The 25212-nt window shown below is 34.4% G+C and overlaps 3 protein-coding genes and 1 pseudogene across 3 annotated transcripts; 1 reads left to right on the top strand and 3 right to left on the bottom strand.

Annotated features, from left to right (window-relative positions):
* Window positions 1-45: 45 nt before the first annotated feature.
* On the bottom strand, window positions 46-2929 carry LOC129305302 (auxin-responsive protein IAA11-like). The gene is made up of 4 exons (XM_054945339.1): window positions 2324-2929; window positions 834-1144; window positions 573-704; window positions 46-107 (listed from the first exon to the last, which is right to left on the bottom strand). The coding sequence occupies exons 1-3, from the start codon at window positions 2620-2622 to the stop codon at window positions 658-660; spliced, it is 657 nt and encodes a 218-aa protein (XP_054801314.1). The 5' UTR covers window positions 2623-2929; the 3' UTR covers window positions 46-107; window positions 573-657.
* Window positions 2930-4888: 1959 nt separating this feature from the next.
* On the bottom strand, window positions 4889-7570 carry LOC129306843 (uncharacterized). The gene is made up of 4 exons (XM_054947604.1): window positions 7342-7570; window positions 6479-6613; window positions 5713-5900; window positions 4889-5537 (listed from the first exon to the last, which is right to left on the bottom strand). Exons 1-4 carry the CDS (start codon window positions 7398-7400, stop codon window positions 5329-5331), a joined length of 591 nt encoding a protein of 196 aa, XP_054803579.1. The 5' UTR covers window positions 7401-7570; the 3' UTR covers window positions 4889-5328.
* Window positions 7571-8800: 1230 nt separating this feature from the next.
* Window positions 8801-16197, bottom strand: LOC129306132 (nuclear transport factor 2-like; annotated as a pseudogene).
* Window positions 16198-22574: 6377 nt separating this feature from the next.
* Window positions 22575-24428, top strand: LOC129306430 (60S ribosomal protein L23-like). The gene is made up of 4 exons (XM_054947042.1): window positions 22575-22714; window positions 22802-23086; window positions 24069-24110; window positions 24210-24428. Exons 1-4 carry the CDS (start codon window positions 22702-22704, stop codon window positions 24290-24292), a joined length of 423 nt encoding a protein of 140 aa, XP_054803017.1. The 5' UTR covers window positions 22575-22701; the 3' UTR covers window positions 24293-24428.
* Window positions 24429-25212: the final 784 nt, after the last annotated feature.

Here is a 25212-nt window from a genome sequence, read left to right on the forward strand (position 1 = left end):
TCATAAGGATAAGTCAAAAGTGTGGCAAATAGTACATCTTCTTACCAAGTCCATTTGCCTCGGACGTCCTCATAATTCTAAGCCTCCTCACCGAACCAAGAAACATACTGGTCGCAAAGAGAGGGGATAAGACGTCAATATCAAATCAGATTCAGCAAAGAGGTCCTAATTTTCATGATTACCATTAAGACACCTAACAATTACTAGGTAAAGCCAGATGTAGCTTATTTTAACGAAAACCCACAGGGACATGAAGTTGAGGTCTCTTGGATAGACACATTTACTTCATGATTCCCCTTACCGAGGCAAAAACAAAACCATAACCTACACCGCTCAAAGAGCTAGGACAATGGCTACTCACTGTCCGCAGTTGCAGTTTAGTTCTACAAGAGACTGTGTCTCATGACTTGCACCCAGTAAGTACTCAGATACAGAACCCCAATAGCTTTCTTATGAACCTCCGCCAGTTGAGCTCATATTACAGTAGTCCCATTGATAAACAAATTGTAACTAAATCACTAGGATATTACGATTCAATAGTGTAAGAGCATTATTGTGAATACGATGCTTACTCCCAAGGAACATCTCCAACAAGCATCCAGTCTCCTTCCTTGTCTTCATAAGTTAGCACAAAATTGGAAGATCCATCCATCAGGTTTATGTGTCTCTTTTTTGCTCCAATGGCAATACGTGATTCTCCCCATCTAATCCCACAGACAAAGATGCCATTGTCAATGAAAAAGAGAAAAGAAACGAGAAAGACTCTAAAATCTATAATGCTACCACATGATTTTATGGTTGATCGTCTGACATTGAAGGCCAATAAAACTCACCTTTCGGGACAACTGGAGTTGGTTCATTAAACATATCCTCCAAAGTTTGCGCCAAGGTTTCATAGGAACTATGAGCACTCAAATCAACCTTCCTTCCAATTGGTGTCCCATCCATATTTACCTTGACAAATAGGGATCTCCTGACGTGAGCTTTTTCTTTGGCATTGCTGTTGTTCTTAGTACTTCCATTGTCAGCACTCTTCCTAGCAGCTGTTTGATTATTGTTAGCTTCAGTGGCTGGAGATTTTGAGCGATTATTATTAAAGCTGTTCATTCTATATGCTCGGAGAGGAGGCCATCCAACAACCTGACTATTGAAGACAAAAAAAGGAAAATAACAATCACAGTTTATTTTATTCACTTCATTTCAGAGTAGAAAAAGCTATGGCACAATCCAAAACAGATCACTAGGAGAAGTTAAAAAGCAGGAAATGATTCAATAATTTAGCAGAGTTATGCACTCAATCTACTGTGCAAAGTTGAGGGTAATTTTTACTGCAAAGGTTGATTTGCTACTTTTTACATTACTTTCATTGATTAAATTGAAAAGTTATGGTGCCATTGAAATTTATATGACGCTCTAAGCAAATGAAACACAAGCGTAGTTTGAACTCATCTTTTGTTTGCTCAACTCCAACGGCTGAATTGAAATCTAAGGAAGATATGGTGCCATTGAAATTTATATGACGCTCTAAGCAAATGAAAGATAAGCATAATTTGAACTCATCTTTTGTTTGCTCAACTCCAACGGCTGAATTGAAATCTAAGGAAGCTAAAAACTCGCAAGCCCTGAGTAGACATCAGATCAAAGTTTTAATTGTCTATATAGCCATTCGATGGCATGCCAATTATTCAAGATTCCAATACCATTTAGCTTCAGTTAATTCTGAGAAGCTATAACATCTCTTTCTCCCATTTATTCAACCAAATGGCTTGGAATTGTAATGTCTACAGGTTCTTACCTTCACTACTTAGGCTTCTTAAAGGTAACTTACTATTTGCTAAACCCTCTTAAGAATTGTGGCAATACGGACACAAGACAAATCTCATGAGGCAAAATTGAAAGAAATTGTAGCTTAATTCTAGAGCATAAAATTAAATTTGCGGCATTTAGATAGGAGGAAAAAGAGAGGAAGCTTTTGTCAATATATAGATACAAGCTTTGAAGCGACAGGCTCCTTCAAACCCATTTTTTCTTAGGATAGATTGATACAGTAATACTTTGTTAGATTCGTATCAGCAAAATAATGTTAAAGTCCCCAGTATAATGAGTATAATTCCAAATCACGTAAAGATTCATTACGATGCAATATTAGAGGTTTATTACCGAGTGTTTGACTCATAGGAAACAGTAGCAGAAAGAAACTCACTAATATTCGAGGGGAAAAAATTGCAGAAAATTCGAGTCTGGCATGTTACCAAAACCTAATCATCAATATATTAGAAGTGACATATGATAAGGGAAAATAATCAGAAGGCCATTTATTTACCTAGGACTGTTTGCAGCGGCAAGAGAATCAGCAGCTCTCTTAGTGCCAGCTGTCACGTTAGGAGAGGAAGAGGAGGCGGAGGAGGAGGAGGGCGACGAAGAAAAATCCATAGCCGTCAAAATTCGGGCATATTGAGTCGTTGGGAGTGGCTGAGACTTGACTCGAGGATGAGAAAGGCTCAACCCAAGACCCAATTCAAGCTCGGACTCATCCGGGCAGGAAGAATCCTCAGAAGAAAGGACCAAGTGATCCTCTCTAGACTCCGTGAGCATGGACCCCGGAGACGAACCACCCTGCATCGCAGCAAGTTTGGAAGCCCAGAATAGAAGCAGAAGACGAAGGGGTTATGAGAAATAATTGAAGAGCACAGAGGGAGGCATGGGGTTAGTGCGTTTGGAGGAGCTGGAAAAGCAGTGAATGAAAAGAAAGGATAAAACGGTTCGGTTAGGTGCGTTGTCGTGGCGGTGAGGGGTAAAGCAAGTGGAAGGTGATGGATAGGAGCCGTGGTAAAGAAGGGGGAGTGATTGCGGGGTGACCCACATGTCTGCTATGTGCGCCTCCATCAATGTCTCCCAAAACCTTGTACTTTTCTCCTCCTTCTAGACCTTTTGCCTTCTTTCCAGTCCACTGATATTTCTCATTTTTCCTCCTCGCCCAGCTGGGAGAGGGTTCCTCCTTTTTTTTTTCTTTTTTTTTTCCTTCATTTCCCAATCCCCAACATTTATTTTATTTTATTAAATAAATTTATTTTAATTATAAATTTGATGAAAGGTGAAAAAAAAAAAAAAAATAAGAAAAAAAAAAGAAGAGCAACCCCCTCCTCCATCACCTCCTCCACCGTTTTCCTCCATTTCTTCAGGAGAGGAGTTCTTCACCTTTTATTTTTCTTTACATTTTTTCATCTTTATTATTCATTAATTTTATTATTTAAAAAATAATTTAAATGATAGGGATAGAAGAGATTCTTCTCCTTCACCGAACACTGCATCATTTTATCTTATATTTTTTATATTAAAATACTACGTATAATAAATATTATTTATTATAATTCAATTCAATCTAAAAAAAATATGGACGTTCCAAATCTCATTAAAACAATTTAAAATAGTTGCATCACATACACGTGGCATGATAAAAAAGATATGCACCAAGTTCATTTTTTATAATACTTTACGCACAATAACTTAATAATTTGTATTGTATGATATATTATTTATATTGACTAAATGAATTAATATTTGTTTCCTTTGTCGAGGAAGAAAAGTTGGAGGGGGGCGAAAGTCATATGCTAGTCCGAAACAGTTTAAAGGAAAGATATGGATAAATACAAGGAGTAGGGGAAAGGGAAGCTACTAGTAGGGAAACAGATGTGGCGAGACCCGACGACAAGCCGACAAGCGTGGGACCAGACATCACACGGCTCCGAAAGCGGAGAACCTATGAGTAATGAGTCATGATGGTTGCGTTGCCAGGTAAACAGCTCAGCTTACTAATTCACGATGATACTCCCCTCCCACTTTGTCCACTACCCAGCGGACACTTTCTACCACACGTTGCGTCCTCCAATTCTCCGCCCCCCGCATTGAAGCGTTTCATTCATAGCAAAAGATTACAGAATCAAAATACACCCAATAGGCCATTCCTTTCCCCCCACATCAATTTCAAATCGTATTTTGAATCAACCCAACTTTTCAGTAACCATTGGAAGTTGGAACAAACGTGTTTGAATTAAAAAATTTATAATTAAAATTAAAATTAATTGAAGTTAATAAACTGAAATTAAAAGAAAATTTTATAACTTTAACTTGATTTATATTTAAATATTCTAAAAAAAAATTAGTTGAATAAATTAAAATTTGTTTGAATAATTTAATTTTAAAGTCAGTTAAAATATATAATGACAAAAATGAATACTCCTTCTGTTTAAAAATATAAAGTATTTTTAACCGAATCTCACTCCTAATAAAGTAATTATCTACTTTCAAACTAACCCTATCTTTTATATTTATCCCTATTAAATACCGTATAGTAAATATAAAATCATCATCAATAAAGACACTTAAAAAAAAATACAATTATTACACCTCGAAAGATTAAAAATATTTTACATTTTTTTACATCCAACTCCCTAAAAAATACTAATTTTTTTTGAACGGAGGGAGTATGAACTTTCTTGCATATATTTTTGTGACAAATTTAATATTTAAAAAAAAATATTGAACTTAAATAACAATTTTAAAAAAAGTAATTACAAATATAAAATGCATTGAATATAAAATTAGTAAAATTTGAATATTATTAAATTAAAAATAATGCAATTGAATTTTTATTATATGTGTTTTTCGCAAACTTTAAATTTAAATTAAAAATAATATAATTTAATATTAATATTCGTCAACGCATTTTTCTCCAGCCGTAAATTAGAAAGTTTTTCATATGTATTTTTCTTCTTATTTTTTTTTTTTAATCCTGGGAGTTGAGAACCTAAGAGACCATATAAATCATTGAACCTTATGCACGTGTCTAAGTCTAGTTTGTGCAAGCACCAAATGGAGGAGAGAAAAAGGATAACAAAAAATAATTGTTATTTAAATATTCAATACCTCCACTGATCACAAAAACCCAACAGTAGTAGCCCAAAAAAGTAGCTTCACAGCCAACGCCACGTTTAGTCCTTAAGTCCATTAGAATTTTCTATCCAAACATGATTTTTTTCTTTCCGAAGAGCTTTTAACATCGTCACAGAGGTTTGGGTAGCCCAAACCTCTGTTAAGATGTTATCCAAACATAGCCTATAACTCCAAACCATTCAAATCAGCCATACCGGCGACGCGCATTGCACTTCTACTTGAATCTTGATTGCGAAACGACATCAAAACAAAACGTTTCGCACCGATACGAAAATTTGGAAACTTATTCCTATAAAAAAAAACAAATATTGATATCCCCTGGGTTCAGACAATTGTATATTAACCGACTTAGTTGATTACCACATTCGGTCACTATTATTGTCGTTTAATGCTCATATTTGTCTCCGCGTTGCGCGTGGTATGAGTTTTGCACTCGGTATATGCAGTGCGTGAAGTTGGAAGCTTGTCAGAGAGATCGATCCGCAAAGTTTGATGCTTCTCCTCGTTTCCGGGTACATACAGAAGAGCATCCATGATTAAAATCTCCCAATCACGAGGAAGGAAAAAGGAAGACCAGGTATCATCTGCTCAAACAAAACCATTAAATGGTCAAAACAGAACTTCTCATGCTTGCCACTGGCAACCAAAGCAATAGCACACATTTAACTTATTCACTTTGTTTGATTATCAAGTCTTTTATCTCTCCGTGAAACCATCTTACCCTAACAAGTAATAAAAACAAGCGTTTAATTTGCTAACCTCCATTACGAACTGCCTTCAGCTGCAACATCCCTGTACCTTGTGGGCCCGAAACAGGAAATGAGCATGACACAGAATGCCTCTTATGAGCTACTGCAAGAGATGCATTGTACCATGGTCCTTTAACAATTGGCTCCCCAAGAGCCTCTATCATCGCCTGGTTCTTGCTCACTTTCTCCATAGCGTTGCTGCAAAGTTTCCCCTCAAAACTTTAGAAGTTGATAAGGCACACAGAATTTCAGGGACACAGACACACAGAACAGTATTGACGTAGGTTAAGCATCCAATATCTAAAGACGGAAAAAAACTAGAGAAAAATTATATAAGACAGAAATTTTTACCCAGTAGAATTCCTTCACTTAGTTTTTAGTTTTAACAAGAGATGGTTGTGAATTTACATGCTGCCTTTACAAAAGTCATCACCATTAATATTACTAGTATTGTTTACAGGAGGCAAAAGTAAACTGGCCTAGCTTCAGTTTCCAGTTAAAATCTACAGCAACCAACCTTCTCCAAATGTAATAGAGGTAGGATAGCCATCATTATGTGCGCTGAATTATTAGGCCAATTTTGTACTTAGATGTGAACTGTAAACTACACAAAATAGAAACACGGTTCTTATTACCCATATCATGTCAGCCAGATGCTTATGGATAAGATTAAAGTAGCTTTTATTGAACTCTTGAACACAGAAAATTACATTCATTTGAAAAATAACAAATAGCTGCATTTGGACAAAAATAATAATAATAACAACAACAAATACCTACTGCAGGCTTGATAGATAGCAAGGTCATCCAGCGCACTAAGAGCAACTCCACCAGTAATGGTAATCAAAACAAATGAAACTGCCTTACGGACGTAGGATTTACCCTCCTCTTCTTCTACATTTTTTATGGACCTGCAAAGTCATTGTCACAATCAAGGACCATTCCGTTCATATATTGATCACCAAATTTTGAAAAAGTAACAATAAGGGATTGTTGACAAGTCTTCTCTCACAAAAAATTTCAATTTGTTTGTTTAGTTGATTTCATCCGAGGGAGATTTTACAGTAAAAGATAACTGATATGTTACTTTCCTTGTGAATTTAATTAAACAGCTTTCACAATTTTGGATTTCACCTTGCCCAAAACAACTGCTATGGGGTGTTTGCGTATGCAGTATAACTACCTAAATTTACCTATTTGTTGTCTACAAGCAATAAAACCATACGTTTTGGGCAAAAAATTAGCGAGTCCAAATTTTCTTGAGCTCGCAGCCCCATGGGCATGGCTCTTGTCTTGCTGACATCAGGGGCCGTCGGAACTCGCTCCACTGCCCTAAAAACCAGATGATACAATACCCTAACTCGTTGTTTGGCACAAAGTTCGAGAGTTCGATAATTTTATAGAGCTCTGATACCCAGGATTCAAGCGTAGAGCGGTAGAGGTTATGTTTAAGATAATTTGAGGTATCTGCCTATCCTATGACACTCCAAATCATCAATTTGCACGTCTCAACGTCACAAATTACAATACAAAAGAAGAGAGAGCTAGAACCAGTCACAAAAAATCAATATTTACGAATAAAAACCGGAGGCACTTGCACATTGAAATGCTGCAAGAATCAAATCAACAGGGAAATAACCTGGAAATCTGAGGTTTTGAAAAGCTTCTGAGGAAAGAACTCAACTTCGTAGCCAACATTTCACAGCTTCGGTCTTCGTTGAAATCTGTCTCTTACACTAGAGATTTTCTTGCTGTTTGCGGATTATAAGAGCGACACGACAGGCACTGGACAAAATCGATTTTCTCCGTCTCTCAGATCAATTTTTTAGGGCTTTTCGCAGTACTTCCCATGTTCTACGAACCCCTTTCCTTTTTTAAAGAAAATTAGATGTGAGCTTCAATAAATAAAAATTATAGTGATTACTGGTAAATATCGAAATTTAACATATAAATATTAAAAATTAATTTATAAAATAATTAATTTTTATTTAAATTCTAATTATAATTATAATTCTACTTTTTATTTTAACAAATTTTTTTGTGTTTCAGATTAATTGAATTGGATCACCATATCACAATATATCTATAAAAGTGTAAATCTATAAAAGTGTAAATGATAACGATATTAAAAATTAAAAAGTGCATTCACATTTTTTAATACAATAAGTAGTTTTTTATACAACAAAAATATCGTCACAAACTAAAAATAAAATAAAAATGATAATAAAATTTGTTTAAATTATATAGATCAAAATTTGATTTCCAAATGTAATTTTTAATAAAATTTATTAAATTTTATTTTTAATAAATTTCATTATAATTTTTACTTAAACAACAATAATTTTTTTATTGTAATAGTTGAATAAAAAATTATTTAACAAATATAATTTTTAATATTAAAAAACAAACTCTAATTATAATTTTTATTTAATAAATAATAACTTTTATTCTATAAATTATAAAAATTAAATAAAAAATTACAATTTATTAAGTTTAATTTAAATTATTGAAATATAAATTTTTAAAATAATAAAATTTAATCATAATTTTTATTTAAAAAATTATAAAAATTAAATAAAAAGTTATAACTTGTAAATGCTAGTAAAAATAATATTTTTAATTTAAAATTTATTAATAAAAAATCTTTTAAAATTTTAATAAAATTAGAATATTTTAAAAGATTAAATTTCATTTTTATAATTTAAAAAAAGTTTATTGCCATGCTCTTTAAAAGAAATATTCTATATATTTTACAAAATTAGAAATATAATCTATGAAATAACGTTGGGCCGCATTCATCACAGCAAAAGAATATCATATTAATTTTCGACTGTTATGAATTTAGATTTGATCAAATTCATCATTTGAATAAAAAAACTTGATCCGAAATCAAGTAATTTTCTTTAAAAACATCAAATACTCTATACTAATTATTTCAAACATGGAAGAACACACTTTATTTAGTGTGAATTTTTACACTACCCAGACAATTTAAAATATAAAAATTTTAAATGTAGAATTCAAATCCAAATTCAAATTTATATGTCCAAACGGCATCTTAGAAAAACTATTTAATTATAATATTCCCTAGCAACCAATAAAACAAATTGCAAGTCATCTTCAAATTTGCTAAAAAGAAACGATACATTAAGTTATGACACTCGACTTATCATCACACCTTTGGTTTTAAAAAAAGGGGGGATATATGTCCAAACGAAGTTTTTGGTGATAAATACCTTTCTCTGCCGTCGGAAAAGCTTCATGATCCCTCACATTGGGCTACAAAAGCACAAAATTTCCCACCCGAATGGCATTATAAAAAAGCATTCAAGGGGACTTAACTGAACTAACTCGCAAAACAAGCTAATATCAAGTCTCAAATGCTCTCTGACTTCAAAATGACATGCCCAAATGTCAAATTCTTTTTCATAAAACCCCCAAAGAAAAAACTGAGCTTTAAATATGGCGACTCAAGCTCAGATTTCAGCAACTGTAAGGATCCTTTGAATAGGTTCTTCATGGATGGTTGTTTCTCTTCACAGCAGTTTCCTTATCGTGAACCACGTTGCAGATAACCATCGCCTCTAGGTCTGCTATAGTCACCAGCATCCAGAAAACCTCCTCTGCTCGGGTTCCGGCCACCAAAACGCCCCCTTGGAGCATCTGTTTGATAATTGCCTCTGCCTCTTCCCCTTCCTGCTCAATAAAGAAGCTTCTTATCAATATAACCACTATTCGAGCTTTTCCCTATTTCCCAATAACCACTAGTCGTATGCACTCATACGACTCATGGTAGACAGTCCAGCCCTATCTGACGTTTCTACCAAAACGATAGACAGTTCACCGTATAACAAACAAGATCATGATACAATCGCTCTGCAATCTCTTTCCATATTTGACAGCAAAGCTCCCTCTCAAAGGGACCATGAGGACAGAAGAAAACAAACCCAATCCCACATCAATAATCCACATCAGGTTTACACACCCTCAAATACCAACACATACCTATATAAGATGAAATTCCAGTTACAGCAACCATAAATTATCTAGATTATAATCAACACCATTTTGGGCATCCTTGCATCCGACAATGAGCAAAAATACAATATTTCTGGGATATGCAAAGGCACTGCCAAACAAGCAGGCACAACTTGTAAGTCTCTGAAAACACTAACATGTCCAAGAATGCTACAGCAGCACATTATCCGCCTTACTTAGTAAAGTTGTGTCAAATTGTAATCATTAACAAAGGTGCTGAAAATAGAGGCTCTACCAGAGCTGACACCAAAATGGTAAGAATATAAGCAACATTTACTATAAGGAAAAGCAGTTTCTAGAAAGAAAATGAGATATGTGCATTTCTCATTTCCTTAATAGAAGCATTTTTCTACCCACTAAACATTACATAAGGTATAAGGATAGGAAATTTTTATTTATTATTTTAATTTTTTTAAAAAAAAGGGGTTCTGTCAAAGGTCAGAAAGCATGCCAAATTTTAGACTTACAGAAAACACACAACATATCGATTGCCAACTCACTCTCCCCATTCCCCTTTCTTCCTATTGCCATCAGTATAATCACAACATATAGGAGTCATTTAGTACATTTAGACAGGTATCTTTTCCATAACTTCCACTGGCTGCACCAAAACATGGCCATCCTCAAAACCCACTCGCCCAACATTAAAAAAAAAAAATTACTGCTATATCCATTTTAGAGGTAATTAAAATAGGTAGCAACTTGCAATGTTTTGATCTTCACATGGCTCAATGAGGTCCACTGTATTGAATACCAGATTCACCAATCAAATACGAGTTCATCATAAAGAAAGTTTGCCGATAAGCTTTCAAGTTTCATCAAAGAGTATGCATTAATGATAAAGAACCCAAGACTAAACTAAAAAACTTGATGCATTGCACTCATAACCCAAAATTCAGATAGCACAGTGCTAGATACTGCAGACAAAACCCTCACAAATCCAGTGTTGATTGTTAGCTAAACATGCCAAGACAAATCAAACAAGAAGATTGTCGTAGAGCTTGTAAATTCAAACAAAGCACCATAATCAAGAAATTAAGAATCAATTCTAGGCACATCAATGTACTTAGCATCCAATGCTTTCAAACAAATTATTATTTATTAGCTAAAACCCACAACTCCAAAAACTACAAGATTAACGAGGCTTTAGAATGAGCTAGAAAAGAAGCTACTGAATGAAAGTAGGACATTACTTCCTCCGCGAGCAGTAGTGCCACTGTTTGGCCTCCGCTCCTCAATGTATACTTGTCTTCCAGCTAACAGTATGGGAGAAGCCTACAGTGACAAGGTACTTACATTAATACAAATATATAGCCCACAAAAAGTCCAAACTGAGTTACTATAGAAACGCCAATATTGCAACACAAGCTGGAATGTTAGAGATGCTAAATCATGCAGGTACCCTTAAAATTGGAAAAGGGAAAAAAAAAATGATGCAAAGAAAAAGGATAAGAAATCTGGAATTTCCCTCCAAAACACAATCCAATGAGGTGCGTGAATTTCCCATTTAGCAGAAGACAAGCAGTAGCTTCATCATTATTTAATTTAAGAACATGCTTTAGGGCCAATTCGGTTACCAGAAAGATGATTAGAAGAAAGGGATGGAATAGAAAGTATGATATATGTTGCAGTGTAGTTGTCACAGAGATGACAGATTCAAGCAAATCACCAACAGATATAACATCTAATTTTCTGGAGCCTTTTTGGTTAAATTAGGCTATCAAATAAAAACAGAAAGTGTAATGGGGAAATATAAGTTCAAACCTGGAGTGCAGTTTGAACACCAAAAATGTCTTCAAACTCCACAAACGCATAGCAAACTCCAATTTCCTGCGAACACAATTTTCATTTCAGCTTCTTTTCATGGTTAGGCATAAAGGCAATCAGCTTCATGAGTAAATGAAACTCACCTTTCGAACTCTAATGAATATTCCATCTGGCTTAATTCTGCCAAAATTCTTAAACTCCTGTTCGACCTCAGCTTCAGTAACAGTAGCAGGCAGGTTTCTCACATAGACAGATTTTACTTCACCTAGAGGGGTCATAGATCACGAATCAATTTCACATTTCAAGATTAATGAACACTTAAACATCACAAATGTCAAATCTCACTGATGTAACTGTTACAGAATTGTTACATATGGCATGGAAAAGGAATGAAGTGACTGGAAATGGCCTCACTTCCCTACTAAAAAAAGTAATAAATAAAGACAAAAACAGTTGAGCAATGATATCGAGAGCATATTAACATTAACATCGCATATAACAAAGTGATCCTGTTTTATGCGCTATGATTTCTCCTTTCCTTTCCAATCTTCCAACCAAATGAGTCTTTAGGGAAATGAAGCATAAAAGTTCCATTTACAATGAAAGATACTAGAATGTAGAACCTGACACTCTTTAAGATCAAGATATTTGTGCCAAATAACCTATCATGTTTAAGACTAGAGAATCCAAACCTAAAAAATCACTATAAAAGTATATCATTTATATTAGAACACTAACAAACTGACTCCAATAGTAAAATCTTCAACCATAAGGACCTCACCTAAGAATATATGGGGAGGGGGGGGAGAATGCATCATCATCATCATTTATACAGAACATCTTCAGTAATATACTCATGCACAGATTCAACAATTTCCAAGGGGAAATGCATATCAGTGAACTAATATATCAATCATCTGCCAAGAAAAGGTAAGCAAGAGAAGAATTAAGGAAGCAGAAATCAATAATTAAACCTTCTTCCTCTAGTCCATAGCCTTCCTCTGCTGCCTCAACCCCTGACTCAGGAACATTAAGGGATGCAGAGCTAGACTGCTGAACGGCAGGCTGTGCTACATGATTTGACTCTGAGACACTCGGGGCTGTTTTAAAGGATTGTTGCAGAGTGGCTGATGACACAGCTTGTCCTTTAGTTTGTAACTGCAATCCCATCAGAACATATTGAAATTAAAACAAAGCACCAAAAAAACTAAAAAAATTAAGACACAGAAATTGTTAGCAAGAAATATAAAATAAAGCACATCCAAGAAACTTAAAAGGTAATAAAGTGAAGACACAGAAAGATGCCAACAATAGACAAGTGCTTGCCCAGACAACTTAAAAGCAATGAACTAAACTGAAATTTTGAACAACGAATGTGATCCAAGATTCCATTACAAAAAGCCAACAAAGGCACAGTGCTTGCCCAGACATGATTTCTAATTCAAACAAACATTTTCATCCAACTAAAACCAGACCCTCAAATGATTGCTACAGCCATTTCCTTAATTACCATACAAATATGTTAAAAGAAGTTATACAAGAAGTGGGGGGAGAATAGATCAAAAACAGCAGCAAACTAAGCAAAAAACGATCATACTAGCAGCCAAATACTAAAAAAAGTACATACTATAGATGCATAAGTTCTCTTGGAGGCTCCTCCAAGGGTTCCTCCACATGAGCGGCAGGAGGTTCACGGATGGCTTGCCCCACATTTTGTATTGATGGAGATGCCTCCTCTATAGGAGTTTCATCCACCACAATTTCAGTTTCTAGATCTTCTTGAAGCTGCTGTTGCTGTTGCTCTGGAATACTATACTTGTCCACAGGATCATCTTCAATATGAACTGAGTCAACATATTCCTGAGCTTCCTCTTCCAAATCATAGTCTGAAGCTGTTAAAATAAAAGATATAAAAAAAAAAACTTCCATATATAAAAAATGGATGCTTTGCATGTTAAAAAAATTTGTTGGACAAGATCGATAATCTAAAAATTGTAGTATGGATAAGATTAACCACTAAACTAGCAAAACTGTTATGCTATGCTCAGTAGTTGAGAAAACCATTCAAATAAATACAAGTTCCAAATGATCCGTGAATTATGAACCTGAATGAGCACATTTTAAAGCAAAACTACTTCAGAAAAGAAATTATTTGTGCAACACTTTCAGCATTCAACTACCTGATGGTTCTACGAGAGAATTTGATACATTCAGTTGCTTGTCTCTCTTTTCTGATACTGCTGATACCAGATTTGGGTACGCCATTCCATCATCAATAAAATGAAAAATATCATTCAGTACAAAGTAACCCTTCTCTTGAGGAGCAAGAAAGAAGGATTGAACAAACTTCCTCCTCCCGCTAATATCCTTGATCTTGATGAAACCTGAGACCATTACAAGCAACCCTCCATCCCATGAATCGAGAGAATTGATTGTCTTGATCTCAATTGAACTAAAATTCAATGACATGAGAAGCGCATGAATTTCCTACGCAGAAGAGAAGAAGCCGGTCATTTATTGGTGAACTTAACAGTAAAATATAAAACAGCATAATTTGAATGCCAATTAAGAGCAAAAGAATAAAGTGGCCATAATACATTCACAAATGACATGACATTGAATTAATAACGTCTACTTATCAGTGTATTTGGCTAACTAGAAATTTGTACTTAAAACAGCATTGTTGCCACCACCTACTAGAAAAAAGCGCTGCAATATTCCCATGCCAGAGGTTGTGAACCTAACATCAGCCATGTCAATAGAAGATAGAAAAAGGAGGCCTCAGATCAAATGAAATTGGCACTCCAAGACCTAGGGAACTTTGGAGCTTGAGGACACAACCAGCTCTTTGTTCTTGAAGCAACATGTCCTTTATTTTCATTAATACACGAAGACCCTGCTTTTCTCAAATACACACCTTTCCACAAATTCCTCTACATATGTTTGGATGAAAGTCCCTTCAGCAAAAAAAAAAAAAAAAAACGGTATGACTGCAACACAGAGCAGGGATAGTAAATGAATGTAGATATGTGGGGTTTCTGGCCTCCCAAATCTCAATTAGTTTAATTTAAAAAAAAAATTGACTCCCCAATTTGATTACAGCTTATCAACCATCACAGAAATATGCCTATAAACAGGCCCATTCCCTCTTTTTTCATCATCATCCCAAGTGTATAAGCTATGATGCTGAATTTTAGGCAACATATAACCCAAAACTGGTGACATCCACGTGAGCCAAACAAATACAAGATACAACAATGTCTGATAGCAGCTTTACCTCCCTTGTCAAAGAAACATACCAGTAAACACCCCACCCCTTTCTTTTTCATCATCATCCCAGGTGTATAAGCAACATTTTGCACTTTAGGCAACATATCATCCAGAACAGGCATTATCCACATTACCCCACCACACGTCTGTGAACACCTCATTCCCTCCCTTTGCAGCATCATTCCGAAGTGTATGGGCTACATTGTCACACTTTAGGCAACAAATAACCAAAACTGGTGCCATCCACATCAGCCCACCACGTTCAACAAAAATGATTTTCAATATCCCTCATCATTCCTCTTCAATAGATGGCTGATATTCAAACGGGAAGAAGATCCAATTCACAATAATTAAAATAAATAATGTGAAAAGTTCTGAAATCGTGCCCCATTAAATAAATACCTCCTATTGAATGTGCCTCTATAATACAAGGTTTCAATTTGTTCCCTTGCACTTCTGATGAAGAAAAAGGGTAGCCCAAATGAAATTAAAACTGACCAGCTAAATTCGATATGGAGAATAATATCATAATTTAGATTTCCGAGATTTCACGCGTGGAAAAAAAAAATGTTGCAACTGACTTTAATGATATAGTATATGAGATATCAGTTAACGGATAGTGACTTAATCCGTTCGAGTTCTTGTGGGTTTTTCCCCAGTTATAGTTTTAGGACTAATTTACTTCGGGTCATACAATAGAAGAAAATCTAAGCAAAGCAAATTCAACTGAATTGAAATAGAGAGTCATTAACCAAAACTGAAAATTAAACATAAATTAAAAAAATTTATGCTCCCGAAATATCTACCAGCAAATCGGAGGCTGTTTCACTGGAATCTCCATCAACCCGAATCATAGAGCTAGTTTCAGAATAGAACTGATGAACAAGGTTGGGCTGTTGCCTGAGAACTTGATAATACTGTCCAACAAAGTACGACCCAACCTGAAAACACCCATATAAATGCCCGTTAAAATCAAATCAGAAATTCATGCACGATATTTAATACGGCTGCAAGCTATAATACCTGGGCAGCACTAACAGAACCCGGGTACGCCATCTTCACTTCCCTTTGAGTATCTAGTTTGATGCGTCTTTCTAGTTTAGCATGAAGTGTAAATAGAACTCTTGTGCCTCTGAACCCGGTAGCAGATCCAGAAAAAGTCTCAGTATTTGAAACCCTAAATGTCCAAGGAAGACTAGGGCTTCGAATCAACAAAAGAAAAACTCTTCCTCGAACAATAGCTTGAAATTAAATTTTTCTAAGTAACTAAAGATGCGCTAGAGAGGGAGGAATCTAGGAACCACGGAAAGCAAATGAGCAAATCTCAAATAGATCAGCGCGGGGATAAGAGATGGAGGCAAAGTGAAAGTGGAGGAGTGAGGGAGGATTCTGCTGCAGATGGAGGTCTATGGTGGGGCGGGTTTCCGATTCGCCGCTGTTTTATAGTGTATCGCCCAAGGGCTTACCGCAGGAGATCTCAGCCCTTGGATTGCGTGAACCTATCGGGGCTCCGAATATGCCCGTTCGCGTGAAGCTCTAATCAGCGGTGAGATGGATCCGGTTCAATTGAAACTTTTCGTATTAGATCTACGGTAATGATTAAATGGAGGAAAAACAATTATATCCATGAATATTAAAAGTATGTCGATTATTTTATGTTGTTAGAAAAATATATAATTTAAAATAAAAGTTTCATACTCTTTTTATTTAAAAATATAAAATATTTTTAATTAAATCTCACCTTAATAAAAAAATTACCTGCTTTTAAATTAAAATATATCTTTTCATACTTATCCTTATTAAACACTCTACAATAAATATAAAATCATTATCAATAGGAGTACTTTAAAAAAAATATAATGATTACACCTTAAAAAATTAAAAATATTTTATATTTTTAAATATTTAATTTTTAAAAAAATGCTTTACATTTTTTAACAGATGAAGTATATGTTAATCACAATATGTGGTAGAAAAATTTAAATCTAAATTCTATTTATATATATAATCTACTTATATATGAAAAACTATAATACAATTACATTTTGTTATTCACAAACAATTACTAGCACAGCTTACCTCGCGTTTCATATAAAAAATGAAATATAATGTAATTTAATTTAATTTAATTTTTTTTATAGAAATCTTGTGTGTAAACAAAGCCTGGGGCATACCGCATGCGGCCAAGAGCGTCCATACCGTCTTGCAAAATGTACTTTTTGAATAACGCTGGAGGATCCCCGGGGGAAAATGAGTCACCCATAGACTATAACGGCGTGTTTGGTAATCAATTTTGAAAATAATTTTTGATTTTTCATAATAAAAAAATTATTTCACAACATGTTTTCAAAACATATTTTAGGAGATAAAATATTATTCTCAAAAAGATCAATATTTTTTAGGTGTTTTAAGATTATGGACCTATTTGAACCTGTTTTTATTTTATTGTTACGAGAATTGATGTTTTGTAAAACATATTCTGAAAATAAAAAAATTAAAATAAGTGTTGTTCTTATTATCCTTTATTTTTTAGAATAATAATCTCAAAATATTTAAAGGATGTTTCTATTTTTCTATTCTTTAAAATAATATTTTGTTTTTTTCTTCAAAATATTTTTTAAAAACATGTTATTAAATAGATTGTTTTTGTTTTGGTGAACAAAAAAATATATTCTCAAAACATATTGTTAAACATACCCTATTATTTTAAATAATAAGAGAGAATAAAAAACACTCATTTTTTTATTTTTTGTGTTTTACAAAATATCAATTTTTAAAATAATAAAATAAAAGCAACCTCAAATAGGTGATGAGACTTTAATCCCATGTTATTGATAATCGGAGCCTCTTTTTTTTTGTAAATTTTGTTTTATTCATCAAATGAATGGTTATCAGTTACCGTTCATAAATTTTGAAAGGAAAAACATAATTTTTTTCAATATTTTGGATATTTATAATTTTATTTTTTTAATATTCTAGGCCCCTAAATAACTGAAATGATTGAAGTGTAGTGGCCTTAAATGAACATAAAATACTGAAAATAAAAGTGTAAGAATTCAAAATATCAAAAAAAAATATAAAACTTATAACAAAATAAATATAAAGTGTAAAAATTAAAAGTTATATTTTTTCATTTCTAAATTATTAATTATAACACGATCACGGATTGGCGAGAAGAGCCCGCCGCGCGCTCTGACTTGTCTTGCCTACGATCATGAAATGAATCAATGTGGTAATTATGGATTTTGCCCTAAAAAAGCAGTAATTATGAAGTACACCAATGGCTATTTATGTAATAATTATCGTGTTATAGATTAATGTTAAAATAACTAATTAAATGATGATTTCTTTTAATTCTTATTCCCTCCCTTTTAAATGCGAGATATTTAAAAAAATTATGTTTCATTACACTCCCTCTTATTTACATATAAGTTGCCTTCTATAAAAAAAAAAAAGTGATTTTTTATAAGTTATTTTATATGAAAAGATAACTATTAATTATCTTCTTCCAATTTTATCATTTGATAATTTTTGATGAGCACAGCAAGAAGTTGTACATGAGAGATATGATATTATCAAATATGCTATATTTAATAAAGTAAATCAATAAATTAAGAAAATTATTTTTTCAAGGACAGTGTTAGTAGTGATATAATTCTCTCTTCTTAATTTCAATGAAATAATTAAAAATGACAAGCATGTGTAGGACTAGTCAAGAGTTTTTTTAGTTATTATCAGTGTTGAGAAGAATCAATCTCCTTTATTATAAAAACAAGACTAAGTTAGAGATAAATTCCCTAAACCCATAGGAAGAATAGCAAGGATTTTATGCTAGTGTTTTGAGACTGAGACGGAGAGATGTTATGATAGGTGAATCATTTTGATTTGATCGGATAAGATTACATTAAAACATCCTATTTCCAAACAATCATGTTAAGAGGAAAATGGCGGGCATGGATTAAGCCCATACCTGACTACAATATCTATCAACAACTCATAATGCACTAATTTTTTTAAAGAATATGATGCATTAATTTTATTGGACTAGTCTTAGTTTTTAGAGGATTGGGTCCTACACTGTTCCATAAAATCTTGGCTTCATGTCAAGTCCCACATCGGAGAGACTTGAGAAGGATCCTGACTATATAAGTAAGTATGTTGCATACCCCAATGAGCTAGCTTTTTGGAAAGAGAGTAATGGCCCTGTAACAAAGTGATATCAGAACCAAACTTAAGTTTGCCTAGTTGGTGATAGGGATGTCGCGAGTTAGTCGAGGGAGCTGTCAAATCTTATATCGAAAGGACTTGAGAAAGGTCCTAACTATATAAGCGGGTGTGCTACACATCTTAATGAGCTAGCTTTTCGGGGAAAGAATAATGGCCCAGTGACATTCAACTCTCCAAGCCTTCTCTACTCTGCCCCTCTCTCTTTCAAGTTGATGCTTTTTTGTGCTCTAAAAACCTCTTGTTCTGACTATTTCATCACTTCCTGAGAGCCACAGTGAAACCTCTTGTTCAATGCATTTTCAGTGGAATACTACTTGTATTTGAGAACTAAATTTAGAAGGGGGGACAATTTTGTCATAAAGTGCAAGAGTTTTGTTTGAACATTTAATCATCACAAACAAGTTTATTTTTGTGAGATTCATTTCTAAGTACGTGCTTTGATTTTCATATTTTGAGTATAGATGCTGTAATTAAAGCATAACAAACACGTGCCTTTCTAATTCCACACCACGTAATCGATAGTCGTACATTAAAATTATTATATTGAAATAAGAGTTCAGTAAATCATCCCTTCATTGTTATTGTTAATCTTTTTGAAAGCAAGTCAAGATGAAAGAGCTTTAAAGCCCAAATCCAAGGTGCAGAGCCAAGACTGGTGTTAGATCCAGTGCTCAAATAAAAGCCAAAATTGATATATGAGAACACACACACAAATAAAATAGGAGAGAGGCACCCTAATAAAAATAAATTCCTACTTAACCATGGGGGGAGGCCAATTTATTCATTATTGATACAAGCAATAACAATAATCTAAGAATTATTAGGGCTAGATAAGACAGCTTATGGGTATGGAATAGGAATAGGACTAAGCCGAGCATTTATTCTCGTACTCTCTCCCAACTCACCAAGTTGTCTCTTGCTTTTTAGTAGTATTTCTGAGCAAGTCAAGTTATGTATCATAAACTTCAATATTTTTCTCTTTATCAACAACAATTAATTAAGAAAGAATAATAAAGACATCCCAAAATGATTAATTAATTTAAATTAGGTCTCAAGTGCCAAACTTTAAAAAAATTTAACTCAATTTCTCAATGTTGCACTTACATTATGATAAATTTATAACTTATTTTCTAAATTTTAACATGATTAAAGAATTAAAAAATAGTTTCTCCGTTAAAACTTGATATATAAGTTGCAAATTCATCATAATGGAGTTAAAAATTAAAAAATTAAATTTCAAATTTTTAAAATTTGACACTTGAAATCTAACTTGAATTAAAAGGACCTTAATGTGATTCTCCCATTAATTAAGCCTAAAAGTTACGCTTAGAGAATAACTTAACCTCTAATTGCGGGGGACTACATCTCACCACTGTATGTTGGGGACAAGTATTTATGTCTCCACTCTTTTCTACAAATAAAATATTCTCCAGGATGACAGCTCACATAATGACATTAGGCTAAATGCAATGTGCTCTTAATAGTTATTGATGTATAATGCGGATCACCTTGGCAACACAAGTACTTTGAATGGATTTTAAAAATTATCTAGTACATACATTAGAGGATAAAAATTATTATGAAAATTTTAAAATAATCAAATAATAAATCATTTTTTATGAACAGAAAATATCATAAAATCTAAAACACACAAAAATGAGATACAATATTTTGTCATCTTAATTTTATAAAGTATTTTTTAATTATTTAATTATAACAACTTCAGTAGAATTGCTAAAACAATTCATATACTAAAGGTTTCAATATTGAAAAAAAATTAAATGTTAATATATTAAGTTTAATTTTTTAAAATAACAATAATTGAGATAAAAATAATTTAAAACTAACAATATTAAAATTAAATGACTGAAAAAAAAATACTCTATAAAATTAAACGTTATATAAAAAGTATATTGTAACCTGTTAATAATTAATAACGACAAATATTTTGATGATGCTTTTTTTTAGAAAATATTTAGACGATGTTAATGCCCATACTAACTGTACAACTTTTTATAAATTTAATTTAATAACTAATATTTTCATTTAAAAAATAATATATGACCTTAACATGACCAAGATTATTACAATAGACTTGCCAAAAAAAAAAGATTATTACAATAGTATGCCAAATGTTTTTCGGGTCGAATCATTTTTCCTTTTCTTCAAATAACTTAGGCCCTGTTTGGTAATACAGAATACTTAGCATGGAAATGGAATTTGGGCAGGAATCCGGACAGAGTAGCGTTTGGTATACATGAATCAGGATTCTCGGGAATCCTGATTCAATGAAAAAAGGCAGAATCAGATTCCATCATTCTATCTATGGAATTGAGCAAACTCCCTGGAATTTAATCTTTTCTCTCTTCTACCCTTCAACTCATCCCGTCGAATCTGCCTGAACATCATCTCTTTATTGTTGGCAATGGTAAATGATGGAAGCACCATCATGACCCGCGACCATCGCCTCCACCTTTGCCACTCACCATCACCATCGCTTCCAACTTTTTTATGCCATCGACATGCCATTTTATGAGTGTAATAGGTTTGTTTTCTTGATCTGCAGCTCCCTCTCCACTGTCTTCTTCCCCTTCTATTTTTTCTATCATGGGTTGCCAGAATCAATAACTAGGAAAAGGATGACACTTCCAGCAATGGCGACGATAAGGCGACCACCAGTGATGACTACCTTTCACCGGCATTGGACGACAACGTCCTTCTCTACAACAGGCTCAGCATGAACCGCAGTAGGTTCGTTTTGATGCTCCTTTTCTTTCTCTCTCTACTGCACACAGGTTGACAGCTCCATCACCAACGATGAGCCACCTTTGCTCTCCATCGACCCAAGGAGCTTCACACCACCATCACACATCGACGACTCCATCATCCATGGACGACCTACCTCCGATGACCTCTCTCTCTCTCTCCATTGTACACAAGTCAATGACTCTATAGCTGGCGATGACCCTCGTTCTAAATCTCCGTCGACTTAAGGAGACTTACACCACTATCACAGGTCGACGACCCACCTCCCACGACCCCCCCTCTTTCTCTGTGCGTGTGTGTTTGTAGGTGTTCCTGGTCTAGGCATGAATATCTAGCAATGGATATTGTATGAGCTATGTCGTTGAGCACCGCTTCTTCGTCTAGGTGTGAATCTGGCAGTGTATACGGTGGACGAGGAAGACAAAGTTGGTGGGGTCTGATCTGGCAAAAAAAGCGATGCAGGGGGAGTTTTTTTTTATTCAAGGATATTTTAGTCTTTTAATATGTAGATATGCAGATTAAATATTAAATAATATAAGGATTCCATATACATACCAAACACACATATGTAATCCAATTCTATTCTAATTCTAATTTTAATTTTGATTCTGATTTTGATTCTGATTCTATCAAAAACTCTTTCATCATACCAAACGAGGCCTTACTGATAAAAGGAAAAAGTTGGGTCAGAGTGAATTTATCCCAAAAATAAAAAATAAAAAACTTGCGCCTGAGTTTTATTGAGAACTAATACGAGACCGCTAAACAGAAGAAGCCCAATGTGAGCCCATTACAATTGTTTAAGGATCCAGTGTTGGTGTATAAGCCCATTAGTTAAACCCTAGCATATGAGCGGCCGGAGAGCCGACCTATTTCTTGTATTTTCTCTTCGCCGGAAGGAGAGCGGGAGGGAAGAGGTCAGTGATCAACAATGTCGAAGAGAGGTACGGTACCCTGTGACGGGCCAGCTTGCCTCAGATACATGGATTTCTTGTTACTTTTTCATCTAACAGTTAGGTTAATTTGATCAGGTCGCGGTGGTTCGGCCGGAAACAAGTTCCGGATGTCACTGGGTCTTCCGGTGGCGGCGACAGTGAACTGCGCCGATAACACTGGAGCTAAGAATCTGTATATTATTTCGGTGAAGGGGATCAAGGGTCGCCTTAATCGTTTGCCGTCTGCTTGCGTCGGGGACATGGTCATGGCCACTGTGAAGAAAGGGAAGCCTGATCTCCGGAAGAAGGTCTTGCCCGCCGTGATCGTACGCCAGCGTAAGCCATGGCGCAGAAAGGACGGTGTTTACATGTACTTTGAAGGTTATTCCCTCTCTCTAGATTGTCAAAATGCGATTCTGTTTGTTTGAGACTCTATATTTTTCTTCAGATATTATGTGGTTGTGGTTGGTTGACTATTGTTCTTTACATCCTGATTTCTCCGTTCTTTATAATTTATTCGTGTTTGTTTATTGCATTACGATTGAGCTGTTTGTTCTTGTAGAACTTTTGGTTAGTCTCGCTGCGTTTTTCGGTTAATCCATGCTTACGAATTATCACATATTTTACTTCATATTGCGGACTTTACTTCTACATAATTGTTTTCTGGAATTTCTGAACCCTGATTTGACGTTATGTTTTTTGACGGTGGTTTGCATCTGCTAATCATCGTATCAGGACAGGGTAGCTTTTATTCGTTTTTGATTTTTGATGTAATTTAGTTTCTAAGTACTGTAAGGCCATACATTTAGCTTCCCTGGATGCATGAGTATGAGCAAAACTCAAGTCCTGTTATCATGAACACTGATTAGATGCAGTCAATCCCTTTGTTTTGTTGACCATTGACAGGTCTTACTCCCTCTCATTGAATGTTTACTCTAGCTTTTGGCTAAGATCCGCTCGCAGGATGGTGATCTTTCCCATTGCAAGTCTAAATACTTTTATAATTTGTACAATGGCCGGGTGATTTTCCATGAACTGTATGATTGTTCTTATTAAAGTTCTTCCCTGACGACAAGGATCTCACCTGATCTTCCTGAAATTGTTTATGTCATCATTACATTATTAAAAATCAAGTAAATAATGACTGAATCAACATATCATAATATTTACTGAAAGGTTTGGCATTCAGATTCTTAATTGCTCCTATGACACGAGTGCTTTGACCAATCGTATGAACTGTTGACAATATGTGCTTAACCTTGCTCTTCTGCCTCTTTGTACTGACTGGTGTTTTGGTTCTTGTTTTATCTTTGCTCAAGTTCTTTGCCGGTGAACACTTTTTGACATGTTTTACGTTCTGCAGATAATGCTGGTGTCATTGTGAATCCCAAAGGAGAAATGAAAGGTAATATCTTTTGCTAGGATGTAGAAATTTGTGACAAGATCCTTATTTACATGTAGCTCCTTAACGTCATTAATTTTTATTTCACTTTTGTTAATTTAGGTTCTGCAATCACCGGTCCTATCGGTAAGGAGTGCGCAGATTTGTGGCCAAGGATTGCAAGTGCAGCCAACGCAATTGTTTGAGAGGGATTTGTCCGCAGCACCTGAAGTTATCAGTTTTTGTTTTACTTGAATATTTCTCCAACTGCCTTAGAGTTTATATTTCCAAACATTTATGAGAATCGATTTTAAGGATTTGTTATTTTATTATTTTTCTTTATTTGTTTGTTCAATATAATGAGCCGAAATCAGAAGTTAGCAATACCTTAGGGTCACTCAATCATTCGGGTTTTGTTTCGATTAGGCAAGTGAGTTTGTGGCTTGCTGGTGAGAGCATTCTGCGATCATGGTTCAACCTGGCAGCAAGTATTCACAAACAAATCAGAAGTAGCAAGGCCTTGGTAGATTCATTGACCGCACTGTTATAGTTTTTGATCTATGATTGACTCTTTGGAAAAGAGCAAACCTGACAAAGGATTTGTAGAGGCTATCAGGCTTAAGAACTATTATGTGATAGAAGTGTAATGTAGTTGATTTAGTCTAACTTAGTGGTAAAAGTAAAGTCAGCTATCAGTGGAAATATAGGGTTCAAGCGTTATGTTAACACGTTTTCAAGAAAAAAGAATAAAGCCGTATGTGCTCTAATTTTTGCTCGGGTCAACGTTCTCATGAAAGGGCGAGAAAGTGGCTTCCGGAAAAATGCATGTTTGTTTGGAAGGGATTTTGGAGCCTGCGTTAACATGGTCAAAGGAACTGATAACCTTCCCTGCAACATTGTTAAAAGTGGATTGGATTCAGGTTCCTGTAATTTTAGGCAGACTTGTTTTTTTTAATAAAAATACTCACAAAGTGGTTAGTTAAAGGTATTTAATATTTTAAAGTGAGGGAAATAGTAAAAATAATTATAACGTTATATGGATAGGTATAAAAGTAATTAAATTATTAAATTTGATTTAACACTATTAATTTTGATCGTTAATTGTTGATTGTGCATGTTATGTGTC

Source organism: Prosopis cineraria, unplaced genomic scaffold, assembly GCF_029017545.1.
Source record: "Prosopis cineraria cultivar Desert tree isolate PC_DT_omini unplaced genomic scaffold, ASM2901754v1 PC3, whole genome shotgun sequence".
NCBI lineage: Eukaryota > Viridiplantae > Streptophyta > Magnoliopsida > Fabales > Fabaceae > Prosopis > Prosopis cineraria.

Bases quoted from the DNA above. Each gene is read 5' to 3' on its own strand.
- LOC129305302 (XM_054945339.1), bottom strand. From the start codon at position 2,622: ATGCAGGGTGGTTCGTCTCCGGGGTCCATGCTCACGGAGTCTAGAGAG. The intron at 1,145-2,323 runs GTAAATAAATGG...TGTCTTCAATAG, and splicing joins GCCGCTGCAAACAGTCCTAG to TCAGGTTGTTGGATGGCCTC. The intron at 705-833 runs GTGAGTTTTATT...CTGTGGGATTAG, and splicing joins AACTCCAGTTGTCCCGAAAG to ATGGGGAGAATCACGTATTG.
- LOC129306843 (XM_054947604.1), bottom strand. From the start codon at position 7,400: ATGTTGGCTACGAAGTTGAGTTCTTTCCTCAGAAGCTTTTCAAAACCT. The intron at 6,614-7,341 runs GTTATTTCCCTG...ATGACTTTGCAG, and splicing joins TCAAAACCTCAGATTTCCAG to GTCCATAAAAAATGTAGAAG. The intron at 5,538-5,712 runs GTTAGCAAATTA...TTGTTTGAGCAG, and splicing joins GAAGGCAGTTCGTAATGGAG to ATGATACCTGGTCTTCCTTT.
- LOC129306430 (XM_054947042.1), top strand. The intron at 23,087-24,068 runs GTTATTCCCTCT...TACGTTCTGCAG, and splicing joins TGTTTACATGTACTTTGAAG to ATAATGCTGGTGTCATTGTG. The intron at 24,111-24,209 runs GTAATATCTTTT...TTGTTAATTTAG, and splicing joins TCCCAAAGGAGAAATGAAAG to GTTCTGCAATCACCGGTCCT.